General features: G+C 36.3%; 1 protein-coding gene across 2 annotated transcripts in view; it reads right to left on the bottom strand.

Annotated features, from left to right (window-relative positions):
- KPNA3 (karyopherin subunit alpha 3) overlaps positions 1-19,688 on the bottom strand; it is a 119,581-nt gene that overhangs the window by 28,426 nt on the left and 71,467 nt on the right. For both annotated transcript variants that reach the window (XM_036744725.1, XM_036744726.1), the window contains 8 exons: positions 12,974-13,063; positions 12,763-12,792; positions 12,626-12,678; positions 12,387-12,482; positions 3,205-3,290; positions 2,044-2,130; positions 1,511-1,680; positions 185-229 (listed from right to left, as the gene is read on the bottom strand). In XM_036744725.1, the coding sequence (XP_036600620.1) occupies positions 185-229; positions 1,511-1,680; positions 2,044-2,130; positions 3,205-3,290; positions 12,387-12,482; positions 12,626-12,678; positions 12,763-12,792; positions 12,974-13,063 (657 nt within the window). The remainder of the gene's footprint in view (positions 1-184; positions 230-1,510; positions 1,681-2,043; positions 2,131-3,204; positions 3,291-12,386; positions 12,483-12,625; positions 12,679-12,762; positions 12,793-12,973; positions 13,064-19,688) is intronic.

Genomic DNA, 19,688 nt, shown 5'->3' with positions numbered 1-19,688 from the left:
ATATAAGCCTATTAAAATCATAATCCCATTTCTGAATAATAGCTATATTGCTGAAGCTTAATAAACACGATGAAAACTTTGTGTGACATATGGTACAAACTAATATGATTCTAGAGGACATATAATACTCCTCCCATCTCAATTAAGAAATCCCACAGCTTATCCTAGCCTCAGTTTTACTTACATTTATATCTGTATGGTATATGAGGACACATAATGCCGGCAGAATCTAAGGAAATAAAGATAAAAGATTTACCAACTTTAGTACTACTTGTCCGACTTCTTAAAGCATCAGCAAGTTCAATTTATTAGAGTGGTAAACTAAATGGATGGATAGAAATAAATGTATCTCCTCTATCAGAAAATGATCATCTGAAAAACTAAAATATGAAGTTTTTCATTTCATTTACACAATCCAACCATTCTGTGCTAGTAATATAATCTACCTGAAGGAGAAAGAAGAAAAACATTTTATGCAGTAGTTCTTCATGGCACACATGACAAGTAGAAGAATGACACTGATGATGAGAAATTGGCATTTTGTAGCTATTTATGAAAAGCTGGATTTTAAGAGTCAATATTTAGGCTCCCTAAGTGGAATAAAGTTTTACTTTATTAACCACTTGTTTGTGAAGAACAGGGTTTATCGTGAAGTCCGTGCAGAAAATATACATGCATAATTTAATTTACTTTTATAAAATGTAAATCTTTCAATACTGGTCTTGTATACTTCACTTTTTAAAAGACAAGATTGCATTAAAATCCTTTTCCATAGAAATAAAAAGCTTATCAAATTCTGGTTGTTCTTTATTAAAGGTATGCATTAAAAACATTATGCCAGTCAAATGACAAATGAATAAATGCTAAATATTGATTTAAAAAAAACCAAAACAACTCTACAAATACACAATTACTTATAAAATATGGAAATAAATTTGTATTCACTCAAGTAGGTTTAAATTTTATAGTTTACAATGACACCATCTCATGTGATCTTTATAACAATTTTGGCAGGTGGGAAGTACATTTTGCAGATGAGACTAAATGGCTTGTCAAATGACACATGGCTAGTTAATGGCTGAGTAGAGATGTGAATAACTCTCCTGACTCTGTTTCTGGTTCTTTTTCATTGCGCTATGGAGATTAATTTTTAACTCAAGATCTAAGTCCTATAAATTTGGTTACTCTCAACTTGTATGTTCCTAGGTAAAAGGATTAATGTAAATACCACAGTAAGAGATAAAATAATTTTATTACTTACACAATTTAATGATGCGATTCAAAACTAACAAGCTTTTCTCCTCCCCCTTTTAAAAGTTAAGCTAAAGATGAATTGGGCATTACTCATTATACTTTTAAGCTATAAAAATAAAGCTCTATTAAAAAATGTAGATGAACCAAGAGTATCTTGTATCTGCAATCAAATACTGATGCATGCAATTGTTCATTAAAATCTAAAGTATAAAGATAAGGAAAATATCTCAACTGGCCATTATAGTTCTTTGGTTACCTCCTGTACTGTCTCCATAGGTGGTGGGGGATCCTTATTCCTGCAGAGATTGACTATGACCCATGTGACGTTCCGAAGGAAGGTGATGGGAATGGAGGGATTGATGAAGGACAGAAGAGGTTTGACAACTCCCAGTGATATGACATAATCTCTACATTGAGGACCATCACCTACAGAAATGAAAATCGATTTAAAAAAAATTACATTCAAGATGGAAAACTCTGAAATGTATGCAATGGCTTATGTTGATATTCTATGTTTCCTCACTATTAATCTAAGAATGGCACAAAATGTTTCTGTTCCTTCCCCTTCTGCTTTGGGGAATACAATTTAACGTAGTAGAACCTGACAATAAGTCACAACATCTTTTCCAAGATAATTCTATGAGGCAAAAAGATCTTCATCTTTTCATCAACGCATGTTAAATATAGAGGAAACATAGTGTGCATTGGTAATGCCAATGTTGAAGAAGTTAGATAATATTCTTAAGTGGTCCTTGTCTTAGCCATTTTTTGAAATCCAGCACAACTTACCTATAATATTTCCTAAAGCCCATACTGCTTGTTCACAAACATTCTGATGTGGTGAATGAAGAAGTCTCAAAAAAAGAGGTACTGCATCTGTAATTATAATTATACAATTAAAAAAATATTTTCAAAAACTGAAAAAAGAACTAATTAAGTTTTTACCTAAAGAAATTGTTAGAAACACAGATTTACATGCATGTGTATACATGCATGTATATGTACACAAAATGTTTGTTATGCCATACTGCAATGCATTTTACTAACAAGGCATTTTAAAACTCTTCTAAAACAAAGGGTACAATGTTCCAAAAAGGCACCAGACTGCTAGACCTGTAAGCTGGCATCCTATAGTAAACATTAAATTAATTAAAATTAAATATTAAGTAAATGAAGATAGAAACATCTAATCTTTCCTATCCTGAAAACAAAAGTTGTATTAACAAGCTTGAATTAACTCATTAGAGTTTCAACCTTGATAATATAAACTCTGTGTGTGTTACTGTATCCATTTAACAGGTTCCTATAATCAACAATCTTTATTGAAAGTTGGTCAATAACATTTTACAACAATGAAAGAACTAAGTAATTATAAGATTACTTTATATTAAAGAAATTACACTTTAATAGAACCCTTCTACTTAACACACTTTATTTACCGAAATAATCCTTAAAATATTCCTAAAGTATTGTGGAAGACTACCGAGCTAGCTAGAGGGCCAGGGAATCCTTCTTCCTGTCCTTTTTCCTTTTCTGCCTAGAGGTTGACCTCTATTTCTCTGCTGGGCCTCCCTACATTTATTGCTCTTCAAATGCTAAAATAAATATGGCAGCTGACTTTGGTAAGAGTAATATTAATTTATATAAGATGAGAAAAATTGCAAAATGTTTTGTAGCCGAAACGGTATAAATAACTTAACATTTCAACCCTAGAAATAAGAACATTGAGGCATGCTATTAGAAAACAATTTGTATAAAAACACAAATCTCAAGTTATCTCATATAGAAAATGTATTTTTTAAATAGTTAGAGAAACAAAAATTACCTAATAGGTTAATAAGAAACAAAGCCTTTGCGAAGACCATAATCACATAGTTTAAAAAGTTAAAACATAAAATTTAAGCATTCATACTCATTCCAAAAATGAGAAAAGAAGTTTAGTTTACTTACTAGATTGTACCACTGCTTGAGTCTGTGCTGAAGTTCCTGATGCTATGTTAGTCAGTGCCCATGCGGCTTCAAATTGTAACGAAGGACTAAAACGCGTATTTAAAAAAAAATTGTTAACATGAATACATTTAAAAAACATTACATCAAAGCTAAGCCTGTGCCCATAAAAAAACTGAAATGGGTGAGCGCCAGGAACATCCCTGAACTTAGCTCCATGCCAACTCCAAACAACTGTAGTGAAAATGGGAAAAAGCTTGGCATGTTTGGGAGATGGTAAGGTCAGTCTGGCTGAAGTTTTAGAAAAGGTTTATTTAAGAGGGTAGTAGGAGATAAAATGAGAAAAGGCAGGTTGGAGCCATACTATTGACGTCCTCGAACGAAAGAGTTTGGATCTTATGTGGAAGGTAGTATAAAGCCAATAAAGTTAAGCACCAAATTCTCCTAGTACCCTGTCCAACTTTCTGTGTTTGAGAGGAAGTGGGGTAGGAGTTAGCAGGGGAGAATTTAAATGGACAAGCTGGGCACCTGGCCCTTGCCCTTCTCCAGTGTTCTAGTAGAACTGGCAGCTACCAGGGTATCACTCTTTAATCCCCTGCACTGTCTTGGGGGAGGGAAAGGATAAGGAAGGGGCTAAAGCAGGGGACTAAAGCTTTGGAGGGCTCTTGCCTCTCAGTCTTCACACTAGCCTCTCCACCTTGCTAGTTTGTTTTATCCCTTCCTTTTTGCTTCTTTCACCCACAGCAGAAATGGTAGTGGGAGCTGCTGTTGTTTCCAAGGGCAGAACTAGGAGCAATAACTGAAGTTACAGAGAAACAAATTTAGGCTGAATGTAGGAAAAAAACAACTTCATAACAATTACAGCAGTCCAAAAGTGAAATGGACAGTTTCTGGAGAGATTATGTGTCTATCGGTCAGCAAAGAAATGATTATTATCTAGCCTCTGTTTGAACAATTCCAGTATTGGGCAATTCACTGTATGGCAAAAAAAAGCCCAATCAAATTTCAGATAACTCTTGGAAATCTCAAACTCGATGTCCAGTAGGCTTCTCAAACTCAGCATGTCCAAAATGGAACTGATCTTTTCCCTCTCTCCTGAACTTATCCACTGAAGTTCCTACCACCTTCCAAGTTGCTTAGGCTCTACCTCACTGTTATCCTCAAATTCTCACTCACATACACACACCTCAAATATCCAATCAACTGACAAAACTTGTTATTTCCACCTTCACAATATCCCTTGAACACACATCCCCTTTCCATACTCAGTCACCCTCCTAGCTAGTTCAGGGCACATCTCATCCTAAGACAATTGCAGTAGCCTTCTGGCTGCTTTCCCAGTTTCAAGTCTCTCGCCACTCCAACCCATCCTCCACTCAACACCATGGTGATTTTCCTAAAGAGCAGATCTATCCATGTCACCTCACCCCCACCTGCTGCTTTCCAATCAATAACTTCTTGTAGCTCCCTGTTACATCCAGGATCATAACTCCTTTATTTGGCTTTTAAGGTCCTTAATAACCTGGCCCCTTCCTGCCTTTCCAGTCTTCTTACCCCTCAGGGAGTTCCCTCCAAACACCTAGAATGCTCCTCCTCCTCCTCACCTCTGATTACTCATTTCCTTGGTTTTCTCAGAGACTGCAGGTGGCCTTTTCTGGTCCCTTCAGCTAGTAGTGCCTTCTCTCTGAGATTACCTTCCATATATTCTTTCTATATCTTGTGTGTTCAGTTTTTTGGATGCTGTCTAACTCATTAGAACGTGAGTTTCTCATGAGAAAAAACCCGTTTTGCCTTTCTTTATATTTCCACAGTGCTTAGCACAGTGCCTGAAACACAGTAAGCACTTAATGCCTGTTACTTGCTGACTTTAATTGTTTCAAACTCCGTCCTTATATTAAGCTACAAACCAGCTCTCTTTTAACTTTCAGTCACTGGTCCTACTTCCACCCTGTGGAGTGATATACAATAAGTCTCATCTCTCTTGCACAGGACAACTATCAAATGCCCCTTTAATTTTTTTGTTATTCAATTTTTTTTGACAATAAATTATTTTCTCCTAAAGCTGCACATCTTCAAATGCATACTGGACATTTCAAACTAGAATCTGAAAGGAATCCATTCAACATGTGAAAAACAACTTACCTTCCCCAAAATTCATCCATCTTTAAACTTCTCTATTTCCTGGCAGAAGTAGTCATCCTTCCAGGCACTAAATTTTTTGACCTTTGCCTCATCCTCAACACTTCACTCTCTCTCCCTCCCACGTTTAATAAATTGACAGCTCTCTCCAACTACTTCTCCTGTATCAAACTCCTTCCCTCTACTCCCATGGCTACCACTCTTGTTCAGGTCCTCATTGCCACTTGTATGGACTATTATAATAGTCTTCTAATTTGACTCCCTCACTCCCACTCCAATCTTGCTAAAGTCATTTTCCTAAAGTGCAGGCTGGATTAAGTCATTCCACTATTTGGTTCCTTATTGCCTTTAGGCTCAAACATAAACTTGGCTTTTAAAGCTTTTCAAAATGTGGTCCCAGCAAACCTTTCTGACCCTATTTCAGAGAATTCCCCTTCTCACGTTCAGCAGTTCAGCCAGACTGGCTTATACCTTATACTCTTGATTCTCTCAGATGCTAATTAGCTAGAAAATATCCTTATGCTAACTCCTTAAGACTTTTTATATGTATACAATCTATGCTACCATCCCCCAAGCTCCTTGAGCTGGAGCACACAGCAGATAAATGCTTCTTTATTCTCCAGGTTAAACATCAACAATTTCTCATATAGTCTGGCTTTAAGTTCCTTCACTGTCCTGGCTGCTACTGACAACAACACTAGATATGATGGGAACTGGCTGAGTACACAGGAATACTATTTCTCTTGTTATGCACACTACACATCAGTTAATGAACCCAATAACTTGTGCTAATATATAGCAATTTGAAGTTTACAACAAAGTACCTTCCTCCCAACAATTCTGTGAGGTGGGATAATTAAATATCGTTATCTCCACTTTATAGAGCCTCAGAGAGGTTAACTTCTTTGTAGTCCTGCAGCTAAGAAGTCTCAAAGGGAGGTTTCCAACTTGAGTACTCACTCAAAGTTCTGTCATCTTTCCTTCGTAAAACTGCATTACTGCTTAGGAGTGTTTTAGGTTTTGTTGTTGTTGCCAGTTATTCATACTGAATTTGCAGAACATTAAAAACATTAAGTATTTTTGTATGACCCACTGTCCTTATGATGTTTATTTCCTAACCCTAAGTGCAGGCTTTTACATTTATCAGTATTAAATTTTACCCTGCTAGACAAGGCTCTTTGCTTCCACTTGCTGAAATTTCTTTAGATCCTAGTTCTGTCACCCAGAGCGTAAGCTACCCCTTCTAATTCTATATCACATGCAAACCTCATAAGTACGCTTTCTATTGTTTCTGCCAAATTGATGATAAAGGTGTTGGAAGGGCAGAACCTTGTGGTACGTCTCTACAGACCTCCACTGAATTAGGGAGAATCTACAGTCTCTTTTGATTTGATCTTAAGAATCTATCTGGAGTATAGTGTAGGCCAGATTTTTCTATCTTATTCACAAGGATATCATCAGAGACTTTTAATAGCTTGCTGCAATCAAAACAACTATAACATTTCCATGAGGTACAAGAACAAACAAAAAAGAAAATGAGATGAGTTTAGCCTGATTTATTCTTAGTGATCTCAAGCTCACTTCTGGTGTGTAATAATTCCTTTTATAAATATGAGAATCCATGGTTTTCTGGAATTTTGCTGGAGACTAAGTCAAGCTCATTGGTTAATAATTTCTGTAATACACGTTTCCCCCCTATTTAAAAAATTAGGACACTTGTAAATTCCAATTTCTAGCACCTCTCCCATTTCTCACAATTTCTGGAGATTACCAACTATAGCAATTTTGGGATCATATCTATAAGTTCTTTCAGAACCTTGGAATGCAATTAATTTCAGTTGAAAGACCTGAAGTCATTTAAATTACACAGGTACTCTCTTAGTACTTTCAATTCCCTGGGTAAGTTTGTGCTACCTTATTTAGTCTGAAGACAATGATACAAATCAAATCAGTTAGTGACTTTGGTTTATGCTGTAAATTAACATTTACCCAAAGCAGTGGAGCTTTCTTTTCTTTCTCACTCTTAATATACCCAAGTTCTTTCATTAGCATTTTTAAATTTGTGGCTCTCATTTCATTTTAGCCTTTCTACAATGTAACTTCCAAACATTCTAAATATCTGTCTATATCTCCATGTTCTCTTTCTCAACATTACAAAGGCTATGATTACATACATGTTCACTTTGTCCCAAGATGCTCATTTTTTCCATATGCCCAATTAGTTATTTCCTTTGAGTGACACTTAGAAAATATCAGTAAACACAGTCCTCTCTATCTTCTAAGTACTGTAGCTGTCAGCAAAATGAGTAATAAATTTATCAGGAGTTTTGCTTTTATAGAGAAAAAATTTCTAATAGATATCCAGATAATTCAAGATCTCCACCAGTACCATACTATTTCATTCAAGACAAAGAAAGAACAATTAGTGTGCTATACAATACTGAAGTGGGTGACATGATGAAGTAATAAGTTCCCTGCATCGGAAGTGTTTATGCAGAAGCTGGATAGCCCTCTGTCATCTGTTATTGTTGAATGAATCCTTTGCACTAGGTGAGGAGGCTGAAGTAAATAGTCTAAGGTTGATTCCAAACTATCCAGTCTTCACCTATTAGGCAGTTAGCAGGTGAGATTGCTAAAAGAAGTTTCATAGTTTAACTGTTTTTGTTAGAGACAGAAATCAATTCAATCTTTTCTCTGGAAAGGAAGAAATAGTAGGAAGAGAGCTGGGGTAAAATGTTTAATAGAGAGGTAAGATAAAAGAACAAATAGGAATACAAGTGAGAGGAAGCTGGGAAATAAAGTGGGTCATTTAATTTTTTAGTTTCCATTAGTAGCTTAGATTAAAATAAATTCTAAAGAATGTTACAATGTTGTTGATGGTTCTGGGCAAGCCACTGGTGTCAAAACGTTTAATGTATAAATATCACATTCTATCATTTAGCTAATAGTTTGAAGTCTTTCCCAAGCTAAACTGGTTAATGCATTAAACACAAAATAACAGTCAGTCAATAAACATTTACTAAGTGCTTAATATGTGTCAGGCATTGTACTAAGCACCGGGGATATAAAAAGAAGCAAAAGATAAATCCCTGGCCTCAAAGAGCTCACAATCTAATGGGGAAAACAACAAGAGAACAAATATATACAAACAAGCTATAAAAAAATAAAAAGGAAGTAAATTAGAGGGAAGGTGTTAGAACTAAGCGTTTGGAGAAAGTCTTCCTGTAGAAAATGAACTTTTAGTTGAGACTTCAGGGAAGTAGAAGGCAGAGATGACAAGGGAGAGCATTCTAGGCATGAGGGACAGACAGAAAAAATGCCCAGAAGAGATGGAATTTCTTGTTTATGGAGAATAAGGTAGTTAGTTTCACTGATTCAAAGAGTACATGGTGGGGAGTAAAGTGTGAGAAGTCAGAGAAGTAGCAAGAGGCTAGATCACAAAGGGTGATGGGGGGATGAGGCGAGGTAAGAAGCAGGCAGACCCACTAGGAGACTATTGCAATACTCCAAGTGAGATGAGAATATACACCAGAGTGATAGCAATGTCAAAGAAGTGAACATTTTAGAGACATACTGCAAAGATGAAGTTGACATCTGTCATCGGAGGAAAAGATGGAGAAGAGACTGTGAGGAGTTGGAAGATGATACTTAGGCTGCAAGTCTAAGGGACAGAAAGAAGGTATTGCCCTCTACTGTAATAGGGAAGGGGGTGAGGGGGTTGGTTTTAAGAAGATAATGAGTTCAATTTTAGACATGTTGAGTTTAAGATGTCTACTGGACAACCAATTTGAGATGTCTAAAAGGCAGCTGGAGATGAAAAAGTAGAGGTCAGCAGAGAAGGTGGGGCAAGATAGGTAGATTTGAGATTTGTCAGCAGATGAATAGATAATTAAATCCGTGGGTGCTGATGAGATCATTAAATAAAATAGTATGGAGGGAAGAGAGAAGAGGGTCTGAGAAAGCATCCTGTAGAAACCTAAGATTAGAAGGAGTGATCTGGATGAGGAACCAATAAACGAAACTAGGAGTGGTCTGATAAGTAGAAGAACCAGTAGAGAGTGATGTCCTGAAAATCTAGACATGAGGGTTAAGGAGGAGAGCTGCCAAGGAGGTGACATTAACAATGTCAAAGGTTTCAGAGGGGTCAAGGAGAATGAAAACTGAGAAAAGGCCATTGGATCTGGCAATTAAGAGATCACTGTCAACTTCAGAGAGAGAACAGTTTCATTGGAATTATAAGGTCAGAAGCTCAACTGTAAGGGGTTAAGAACAGAACGAGAGGAGAGAAAGCAGAGGCAATAGTTGTAGATACCCTTTTCAAGGATCTGAACCACATAGGGCAGAAGAGATATAAGATGATAGTAGGTATGGAAGGATCAAGTGAGGACTTTTTTTTAGGATGGAGGAGAAATAGGCGTGTTTTTAGGCAGGAGGAAATGATCCAGTCAACAGGGAGAGATTGACAACAAGTGATAGAATAGAGATGAGAGGAGGCAATTTGTTGGAGAAGACTGCATGGAATGAAACTTATTTGTGTAGGTAGCAAGGTTAGCCTTAGTAAGGAATGAGGCCACTTCATCATGTGAGACAGAGATGGAAGAGGAGATAGTAGCAGAAGGTATATGAGTAAAGTGAGATAAAGAAAAGGGGAGATGATGGAGCTGATGGTAAATAGTCTCCACTTTTTTCTGTAAAATATGAGGCAAGGTTCTCAACTGAAAGGATATAAGAGGAGGAGGGATGGCAGGTTTGAAGAAGGAAGAAAAGGTCTGGAGGAGACACTGTAGATAAGAGAGGTGTAGTAGGATTACCTAGCAGCAGTGAAAGGCCAGTTAAGCTTATGTAACATAAATCTATAGTAGACCCATTCAGAAAAGTTGCATGATTTTCTCTACCTTCATTCAGCAGCACATGTGTAGGAGCAAAGGCAGCAAAGGGTGGGAGTGATTCAAGACTGAGGCTTGGCAGGGTATAACCAGAAAAATGATAAGTGAACTAGGAAATCAAGAGAAAAAGACAGAGTAGATATGAATTGGTTTACCCCGAAGGGGTCAAGATGGGGAAAAGAGGAGAATAGCTAGTGAAGTCATGATTGCCTGGGAAAGAATCAAGGGGTCAAAGCAATGGAGCTCACAATATAGACAGAGAGTATTGTTTGGTAAAGGACAGTAGAGGGAGAGGTGAAAAGTCAACAGATTATGGTCAGATATGGAGATTTTGGAATTTCTAAACACAGAAGTGGTACATTTGTGGATGATGGAAAGATAAGGGTATGACCATCTTTTTGTATAGCTGAGGTGGGTAGAGGAATGGGTCATAGGAAATGAATAGGTAAAGGAACTGAGTGGTTAGTGTCTGAAGGAGAATTAATGTGTATACTGAAATCCCCTAGTACAATGGCAGAAGTTGGGGAGGACAGAAAATCTCTAAGTCATATACCAAACTTATTAATTTGGAAGGGGAGTAACCTGGAGGTCTATAAAAATAGCTACTAGGATTTTGATTGGGTGGTAGAGATGAACAATATGAACCTCAAAGAAGGAGTAATGAAGATAAGGAGAAAACATGATGTGACAATGGGGAACAAAAGTAGTATTCCAACTCCTCCACCATGACCAGCAGGCTAAGGGGAATAAGATACAGTAGCCAGTATTAAAAAGGGTGGTCAAGGAGGCTGTATTATCAGGGAAGAGCCAGGTTTCAGTAATAGCTAGAAGACGGAAGGAGTAGAAGAAGAAAAGATTGAGGATAAAAGGAAGTTTGTTGCCTTTGGAACAGGCATGGTAGAAGGCACACTGAAAGAAGAATATGGTGTTTGGTTGGAATTCTGGGATGGGAAGTTTGAGGGGGATGGGAACAAGGAATCAGGATAGAGACTGGAGTCTGTATAATGACCTACTGGGGTTTCAAATTGATAAGATGGGTAGAGTATGACTGGTACATAAGACTTTATGTACATAAAAGTGCAAAAGCATAATAAAAACTGAATTAATTTGATCCTGACTAATTTATATTTTCCTTTAGCAAAGCTTCATAAGACAGATGATAATGGGGGGAGGGGCAGAGGAAGCAGATTATTTCACGGGGAATGGAATGGAAAGGATCTTATACACAATTTCAGACACCAAAAAGCACTTAGAAAGCACCTACTTCTGAATTACTGTTCAAAACTATTGTTATGTCAATGTAGATAATTCTCTTTAATTCAAAACAAGTTCCCTCAGGATATTTATTTGGCAACATATAGGTAAAATATAATTACTCTATTTTAATTACTATCTGCATTTGAAAACAATAAATATACATCTGTTAATATTACTTATAATTCAGGCTTGTCCTACTCAATTAATCCAAATTGCTGAGCTTTTATGGCATATGATAAATTAATATTCCTAGTTCTTGCTGGTAAATGGGTTCCATGCCCCTAAATCCAAATGCTGCCTCTTCCATTCCCACCTCTCCACCCCTCTCCTTACTTCCAACTCTTCTAGGCAAGTAAAATCTATTTCCTATTTCTGATAGGCAACAAATAAAGAACATAATATTACAAAAGAGCATATGGACTCAAGTGCTGCAGAAGCATATGCATAAGCTCAGTGGATCAGCTGAGAACATTCCTTATCTAAGTGGGAGTCACTCGATTCTGGAACAGTTCATGTTGTCTCTGACATGGGGTTAGTCTATATATAGTTTGATAAGAAAGCCCTAAGGCTCTCATTAGAACAAAATTTTCAGGGCTATTTTAAAACACTTTTAAATAGAAAAATCAATAAATAAGGCTATTGGATTCATTCAGGAACAAAAAATTAAAAGACACTCTAGAAAACACAGATCTCATAGGCTCTCAAATGAGCAGCATCTCCAAAAACAAGTACAACAAGAACACAGTATCAAAAATATGTGATAATAAAAAAAACCTAGTACTTATAAACATATGAGATAGCTGAACTTTAAGAGGAAAACACTGAACCAAAATGATTATTTAAAAATTCTAAGTCTTTAAACTGGGGGAAAATGAAAGGTTAGCTAAACAGATCTATACTTACTTATCATCCCTTTCTAGACATTTGACTAGAATTGGTAAAATCCCAGATTTTATTAAGTCATCAATCGGTGGGTTTCTGTCACTGGATAATAGTTTTCTAGAAAAAGAAATGAAAGGAAGAATTGTTATAAAGATCAAAGTCTGAACCAAAGGAATTACAGGGGCTATAAATTTCTTAACTTCAAAACTATGCCCTCATACCAGACAAAACAACTCTCTCTTGGGAAAAATTAGTTTTACCTTGCAGCCTGGACAGCACTCAACTGGATCACTGGGTTATCACTTGTGGCATTCTGTAATACCAAATGTAAAGTTCAGAAATTCAGAAAGCACTGAATACAAACTTTTAAAATGAAAATGTTAAATTGACAACATACCTGCAATATAGCTTCTAGTGTTACATTTTGCTTAAAAAGAAAGAGAAATAGTTCAGCAAAAAGTTTGGCAAAATTATAATCATTTATGTAAATAGTCTATACACTGCTAACAGTCTGAGCTAAATATATATATTTTCTTTGTAAAATTGGTCTTAGAGTTATTGCTAAAGATTTTCTTTTAAAACTGTTACAGAAACAACATTCAACTTACTGCTTTAAAATCAGCATCAACATCAGAATCTTCTAAGCTTTCTTCTTGAGGAACATTTCTCTTTTTTAATAAATGTTCATCTCTTTTGTTCTGAAAGTAAATGGTAAGTAATTGGTCAACAGGTAGTGAAAGATACTATTGATAATTATGGCATGTCAATCATGGATCTTTTTTAAAAAATGAAAAATTGGTTTAAACTAAGATTTTGTACCTCAGCTATAACAGTTGAGCGTTGAAAATCATATATAGTTGTTTTTATCCAAGATGAATTTGATTCAATTGTGCAGAGTATGAACAGAAAAGAATTTTATACCTCGTTTTCTGCCAAAAAATAACTAACCAAGTGACAAATTTCAACATAAAGGATAGTATTTATTATATTATTTAGTTTTAATAGAAATATTTACTTGAGAAATTGTTTATGTTGCTATTTTAAGCAAGTGAAAAACTGAAAATTTAAATTGTTTAGGAAAAAAGCTATAAAACCCTCCTGGGTTATCCAGATTAGCTCTATTTTAATCCATGTGTAAGCAAACATCTTTAAACACTGACACTTATAATATACCCTGGTCATTGCACACTAACAGTTTCTTCTTATATCACTTCACACTGCTTTATTTAGAAAATATTCATCAAATGCATTGTTCTGAAATAAATACTTTAATGTTAAAGCATCTTGCAGACTGTTTATAGCTATTAAGTCCAAATACACCTTAGGCACAACACTGCATTGACTGTAATACTGGCTACTTTCCAAATATATTCTATGAGAAACTAACTTTTAGCTGCTTAGCACATATACCATTAAAAAAAGTTAAATAAAAATTGCTGTACTGGGGCTAATTATAAATCTATGGTCCATCCAACCAATTATTCTGTCTTTAACGGTGGTAAATGGTTCTCTTTTTACCTAATATCAATCTCAAAAAATTAAGAAGGTACACCTCAGATTTGCAAATTAGAAGTCCATTATCCACTTGTATATCTAAACATTTTCTCAATCTCTTCAACTACTACTCTTGTGACTATAAATCACTTCAATGGTATTATTACTCCACTGATCTTTATTTTCCACCAAGCTTCCTGGACCTCCTTATATCAATATATCTTCTTCTTTTTTCGGCAGGGCAATTGGGGTTAAGTGACTTGGCCAAGGACACACAGCTAGTAAATGTGTCAAGTGTCTGAGGCCGAATTTGAACTCAGGTCCTCTTGACTGCAGGGCCGGTGCTCTACTCACTGCACCACCTAGCTGCCCCAATGTATCTTTTTAATATATATTATTCTCCTCTCAATTGTCTGCCCCTTTAATCTATTCTGGTCTGTTTGAATAAGATGTATACCTCTGGAGCCATATTCCTCTCATGAGTCTCATCCTACCAAGTCTCAGTGAAATATATTGAGTCATATTTGTCCCCTTGCATTAGCATTGCTGGGTTTACCTTGCTTGTTATGATGTGTACCTTTATAGAAACATTTGAGGCCATGGGTTCTACTGGTAGTTCATTTTTTGGATTTTATATCCTTTGAAATTCTCCTTTTCTCAGCTGTGGGAATTCTTTATGGTATCTAGCTTGGTGGATGTACACAGACAGGTTTTTTTTTTCCCCTTGTTTCTCTCTCCCTGACTCCTTGTTTATAAACCATGAGAAAAAACTCAAAGGGGAACATTCTATACAGCATCCAGTATGATAGCGTTTCAATCAATTTCCCCTAAATGCATTGCCTTGCAGTTGCCTACACTAACATCCATCAACTACTTTTCTACCTGCTCAAAAAAGAAATCTTCCATATGGTATCTCACTGGAATTGACTATAAACCAGAACATTTAGAAAGATACTTCCTATTACAAATCTTAAGTGAAAATGTTAAATATAAGGTGGCATGTTGCATTGGGAAGAACACTGGATTTAGTGGCAGAGATCCTGGGTTTGAATCTGGAATCTGTTTATTTGCTACCTTGCATGATCTTGGAGAGTCATTTGCCTACACTGAGTTTCCTCATCTAAAATGAGGGGGTTAGATTAGATGATCTCTAAGGTTCCCTTCAAGCTCTAACTCTATGTTCTAATGACCCTAAGACTAGTCTTAGTATAGGTATCTGGGGAAACTTAGTTTATAGATAATGAATGTCAAGAGTGCTAAAAGCTCTTGAGAGCCAACGCTAGAGGAGGACAGCTAAGGAACACAATAAAGATACTTGGGAGCATACTGGGGAAAAGTGAAGGACAAAAGAAAGGATAGGACCACTTCTTTGTGTGAATAAAATGATGACAACCAACAAAGGGGAGAAGGTAGAGCTTCCTGACTTCTAATTTGTTGTATTTTCTCTGTCAAGGAGAACAATGTTTGGACTAGACCCAAAATAAGTAAAGAATATGTCCTTGATGAGCTCAAGTCAGGTTACGATGAACTGCATGGGCAATGGATACTTTCTTATCCTGACAGTCCATCAATGGCCAACTCCTATTGTTTCCCTTTTCTTAACATCTCTCATATGCCCCTCTCCTCTAATACTGCCATCAACTTCTTGCAGACCCTGATCACCCCATGCCTACACTATTACAATAGCTTGCTGCTCAGTCTCCTTGCCTTAAAGTCTTTCCCCACTCCAATCTATCTTCCACACTCAACTGTCAAAACTGTTCTGCCTAAAACTCAGGTCTGACTACTTCAAGTACATTTTTACTTCTTATTTCGTATATTCATTTGGTTATTTATTGTTAAGCTTATAATTTGGTTTGTGAACACCTGGTAAAATGGTAATCACTAAGCAATAGCATTCTTATCAGACAAAAGACCTGCCAAAAGAACAACTTCGTTTGGGGGACAGTAGTTAAATTATAAAGAAAAGAGCCAAGATTTTGACAAAGGATGAAGTAGCTGCATGGCACAGTGGAGAAAGAGTAGGACTTGGAGTCAGGAAGCTCCAAGTTCAAATCCACTCTCGTCCATTTACTAGCTGTGTAACCCTGGACAAGGCATATAACTACTCTGTGCCTCAGTTTCCTCATCTGTAAAACAGGGATAATAATAACAGGGTTGTTGTGAGGATCCAATGAGTTAATTCATTTAAAGCTCTTTACAAACCTTAAAGTGCTTTATAAATGCTATTGTTCTTTAAGTTTCTCATGCTATCCTTATAGACAAGATGGAGAGATTTGGGCTATGTAATGATAAGATGATAATAGGTGACTCAACAACTAGTGGAATGAGCAAACCTGAGTTCTTTAGTGGGGATCTAAGAGAAATGGTCTTGGCCCTGTTTGGGTCAACATTTTAAAATGACAAACTGAATAAAGGTACTGGGCTTATTAAGAATATATACGTGGGGCAGCTAGGTGGCGCAGTGAGTAGAGCACCGGCCCTGGAGTCAGGAGGACCTGAACTGAAATCTAGCCTCAGTTACTTGACACACTTACTAGCTGTGTGACCTTGGGCAAGTCGCTTAACCCTAATTGCCATGCCTTCCCCCTTCCAAAAAAAAAAAAAAGATTATATATGGCATAAAACAAGGTTATAATGATAGGGGCAAATCAATGAACTTGGCTAAATGTAAAATAATACAGTTGGGATCAGAAAATTTGGTGCACAAATATGGGAGAGAAGTGTAGCTAAACCACAATTTGTGTAAAAGGATATATGTGGTCAAAATACTGTCCTAGACTGCATTATAAAATGTATAATGCCCAGAAAGAAGGAAAAGATATCACCACTGTACTCTCCTCTGGCCATATAACACTTAGTAAACTATTTTCAATTCTGGGCACCCCATTTGGAAGGGCATTTGGCTTACCAAGAAGGTAAGAGGCCAAGAGACCATGTAATCAAGAGAGTATCTTTAAAGAACTAGGAATCTTCATCAAAAACTTAGGCAGGAACATGATGTCTGTTCTCATGTATTTGCAAAAGGAGGAGACTCTTATTTGGACCTAATAGGGAAGAAGTGTGAGGCATGAGTGCACGTTACAGAAAGGCATATTTTTGCTTCCTTTTAATGAAAAACTTCCTAACCTAAAGTGGAATAGGCTGTCTAAAGAGGTATATATATGAAGTTTCTTCTACTTCTGAAAGCCTTTGATCCTATTTTCTTTATATTCTTGAGTACGCATTTTGCATCGAGGTCACTACTAAAAGTGACTCTTTTGAAGTCTTAAAAACATCCTACAAGATAATCCTTGTATTATGTTTTAGGTTGCATAATATCTAGTTTGCACCTAATTTGCAACATTTAGTAGATTTCCTCTTATTTTCCTCGACCGGGTAATTTTTTGAAAGAAGCTTTTCTCTCCTATCAGTGTCTTAACTTGTCAATAATCAATGTCAATGTTTATTACTCCCTCCCCCCCCCCCCCCCCCACCCTTTGTTTTGAGCACCTGGTCTTCTTTATGCTTGGTACACATCTATCCTGGGCTTCTACTAAGGCATTAAAAAGTGCATCCCTCTTCACTTGTGCATCAAAAGGTTCCTGAAAATTGTCATAAAGCATATTTTCATAAGACAGATCCTAATTTTCCATAAAAACAATGATATATTTGGGGTTTCATTTGTAATCAAGGACTTGGCATCTAATAAATCACAGCTATGACTAGAAATATGTCATTAAATATGACATACCTCTATAGTCATTTAAAATGATAAAATCACGCTACAAGTCCTAGAATCATTATATATTATTATATACATCAATTATACAAAGGGGCTTAATGTATAATAAAATGTATATAAAGTATATAATAAAAACCGCCCAAATGTATCATTATTTTGACTAAAAGTATTATTGCTAGAAGAAACATTAACAGTTAATCAACAATAATTTAGAAAGACTTCTGGGAAATGATTTGGATCAGTGGTGTCAAACTCAAATAGAGATCCCTGAGAGCTATATACTGACTTAGAAAACCACTAATTAACATTATTTGTGTTATATTTTTATTTATCTTGTTAAACATTTTTCAATTACATTTTAATCTAGTGCTGGCAAGTTTGACACCTCTGATTTGGATGGCCCAGGTCTCTTAAAAAAAAAAAATCTGTCCAAGGAAGTATAAACTTTCCTTTTCTCTTGATGAATTTCCCAGTAGCAGTAGAGACACTCAAAATCGTTCTACTGGCCTTAGAGTACCAATAAAAGTAGTAGATATAAATGTGAAGGTTTTTTGCTGTTGTTGATGATATGGCATTATTCGTCCCACTAAGAAGCATTTTTAAAAGTTAGGGTTAACCCAACACTTGTCCCCTTCAACCTCATTTATCTCCTCAGTTTAATCAAAGTTTCAGCTGCAGCTGCTCAGCATCAGACCAAATCAATTGTCACCAGGAAACGTTTTAAAATAAGTTACTCATCCTTCACTGCTGTAGGCAGTGGCAGCTCAGCCACTGTAGTTTCTCAGTCTGGCTAACTTTTCCAAAGAAGGCTTGGCAAAACATTATATTCATTCAGGTTGTTCTGCCCTATGACCTCTGCAAAAACCCTCCCAAATCTCTAAAAACAGTGTTCAGAGGCTACTCCTTTTCTCCCTTGCACCAAAACTCTCCCTACAAAATGAAATGAAGTAGGACAGATCTCAGTAGATAATAAGTGTCATCCACAATGTAGCTTAGAAGCAGAAAGCTACAAATAACTATCAAGAAGTCTTCTGCTACATGATACTTTGTCAACAAGCTATCTATGTACTTCATACTTCATGGGAAGCCAAAAAAGCAATTATACTAAGTCATTAGCAGACTTTTATAAAGGTGCTTCAAAACATCTCCCACTACAGAATTGCTAAAAAAGGCATAAAATAAACAAGATCATATCCTCACTGCATAAACTGCCTTGGTCTGAGTAGAACAAGCAAGATAAGGACCTTAATTTTGCAGAGGGAATGAGTAAAACAGAGAAAAGTAGGAATTGCTATATTTTTTCAAGGAATTCTTTTTAATTTTTTCTTTACTCAGATTTAGCTGTATTTATATAGTTAATCTCCTCTCCTATCGGAATGTTTAATTTAACGATAATGTGACTTCAGTGATTCACTGAGAGATAATTAATTCCTGTTAAATACTCAAGAGCAAATAGAACATAGTTCCTTTTCTTATGGATTTTAATATGACCAGTTCTAGAAAGCAGAAGTTTGTCCTATACCAAAATCTCATTCCCTCTTTTCACCACAATCAAGTATTCTGTCAATCTATATTTAGACAACTGATATCTTTCATTATTTCTACTTGGCCTCATCTCAGGTTTAGATTCCTCAATTGCAGTTAATATTTTTAGCCAAGACCATTAAACTGGTGAGCTGGCATTTTCCTATTATACTTCTAAGTAGCAAAATTTCAGATTCAAATTTGAGATTTTGAACTTACTGCTTTTGTTATCACTTTCCAAACCTCCCATGGCTCCTCCAGACCCTCCCCCTTCAGGTAAGAATCTGGGATCATATTTCACTGAAAAGGCTGAGGTCATTAGCTGAGAGCTCCTTCTTCCCTGCTCTTGATCTCACATCATTCAAATGTCTTACCCTACTATTTCCTCTTTCATACCTGTCTCATGAAGACAAGGCAAAATCTTACACATTCATAAGGCGTCCATTCCATCCTGTCCTTTCCAAAACATTGTTCCCTCTCTATCATCCCCCCACCATCTCTTATCTCTGCCAGTTTACTAGCTCCCTCTCTGCTGCTTACAAAAATGCCTTCCTTATCCTCAAAAACTCTATTCATTCCTT

The sequence above is a fragment of the Trichosurus vulpecula genome, chromosome 2, assembly GCF_011100635.1.
Source record: "Trichosurus vulpecula isolate mTriVul1 chromosome 2, mTriVul1.pri, whole genome shotgun sequence".
In the NCBI taxonomy this organism is placed as follows: Eukaryota; Metazoa; Chordata; class Mammalia; order Diprotodontia; family Phalangeridae; genus Trichosurus; species Trichosurus vulpecula.
This window is presented reverse-complemented; position numbering and strand designations above follow the sequence as displayed.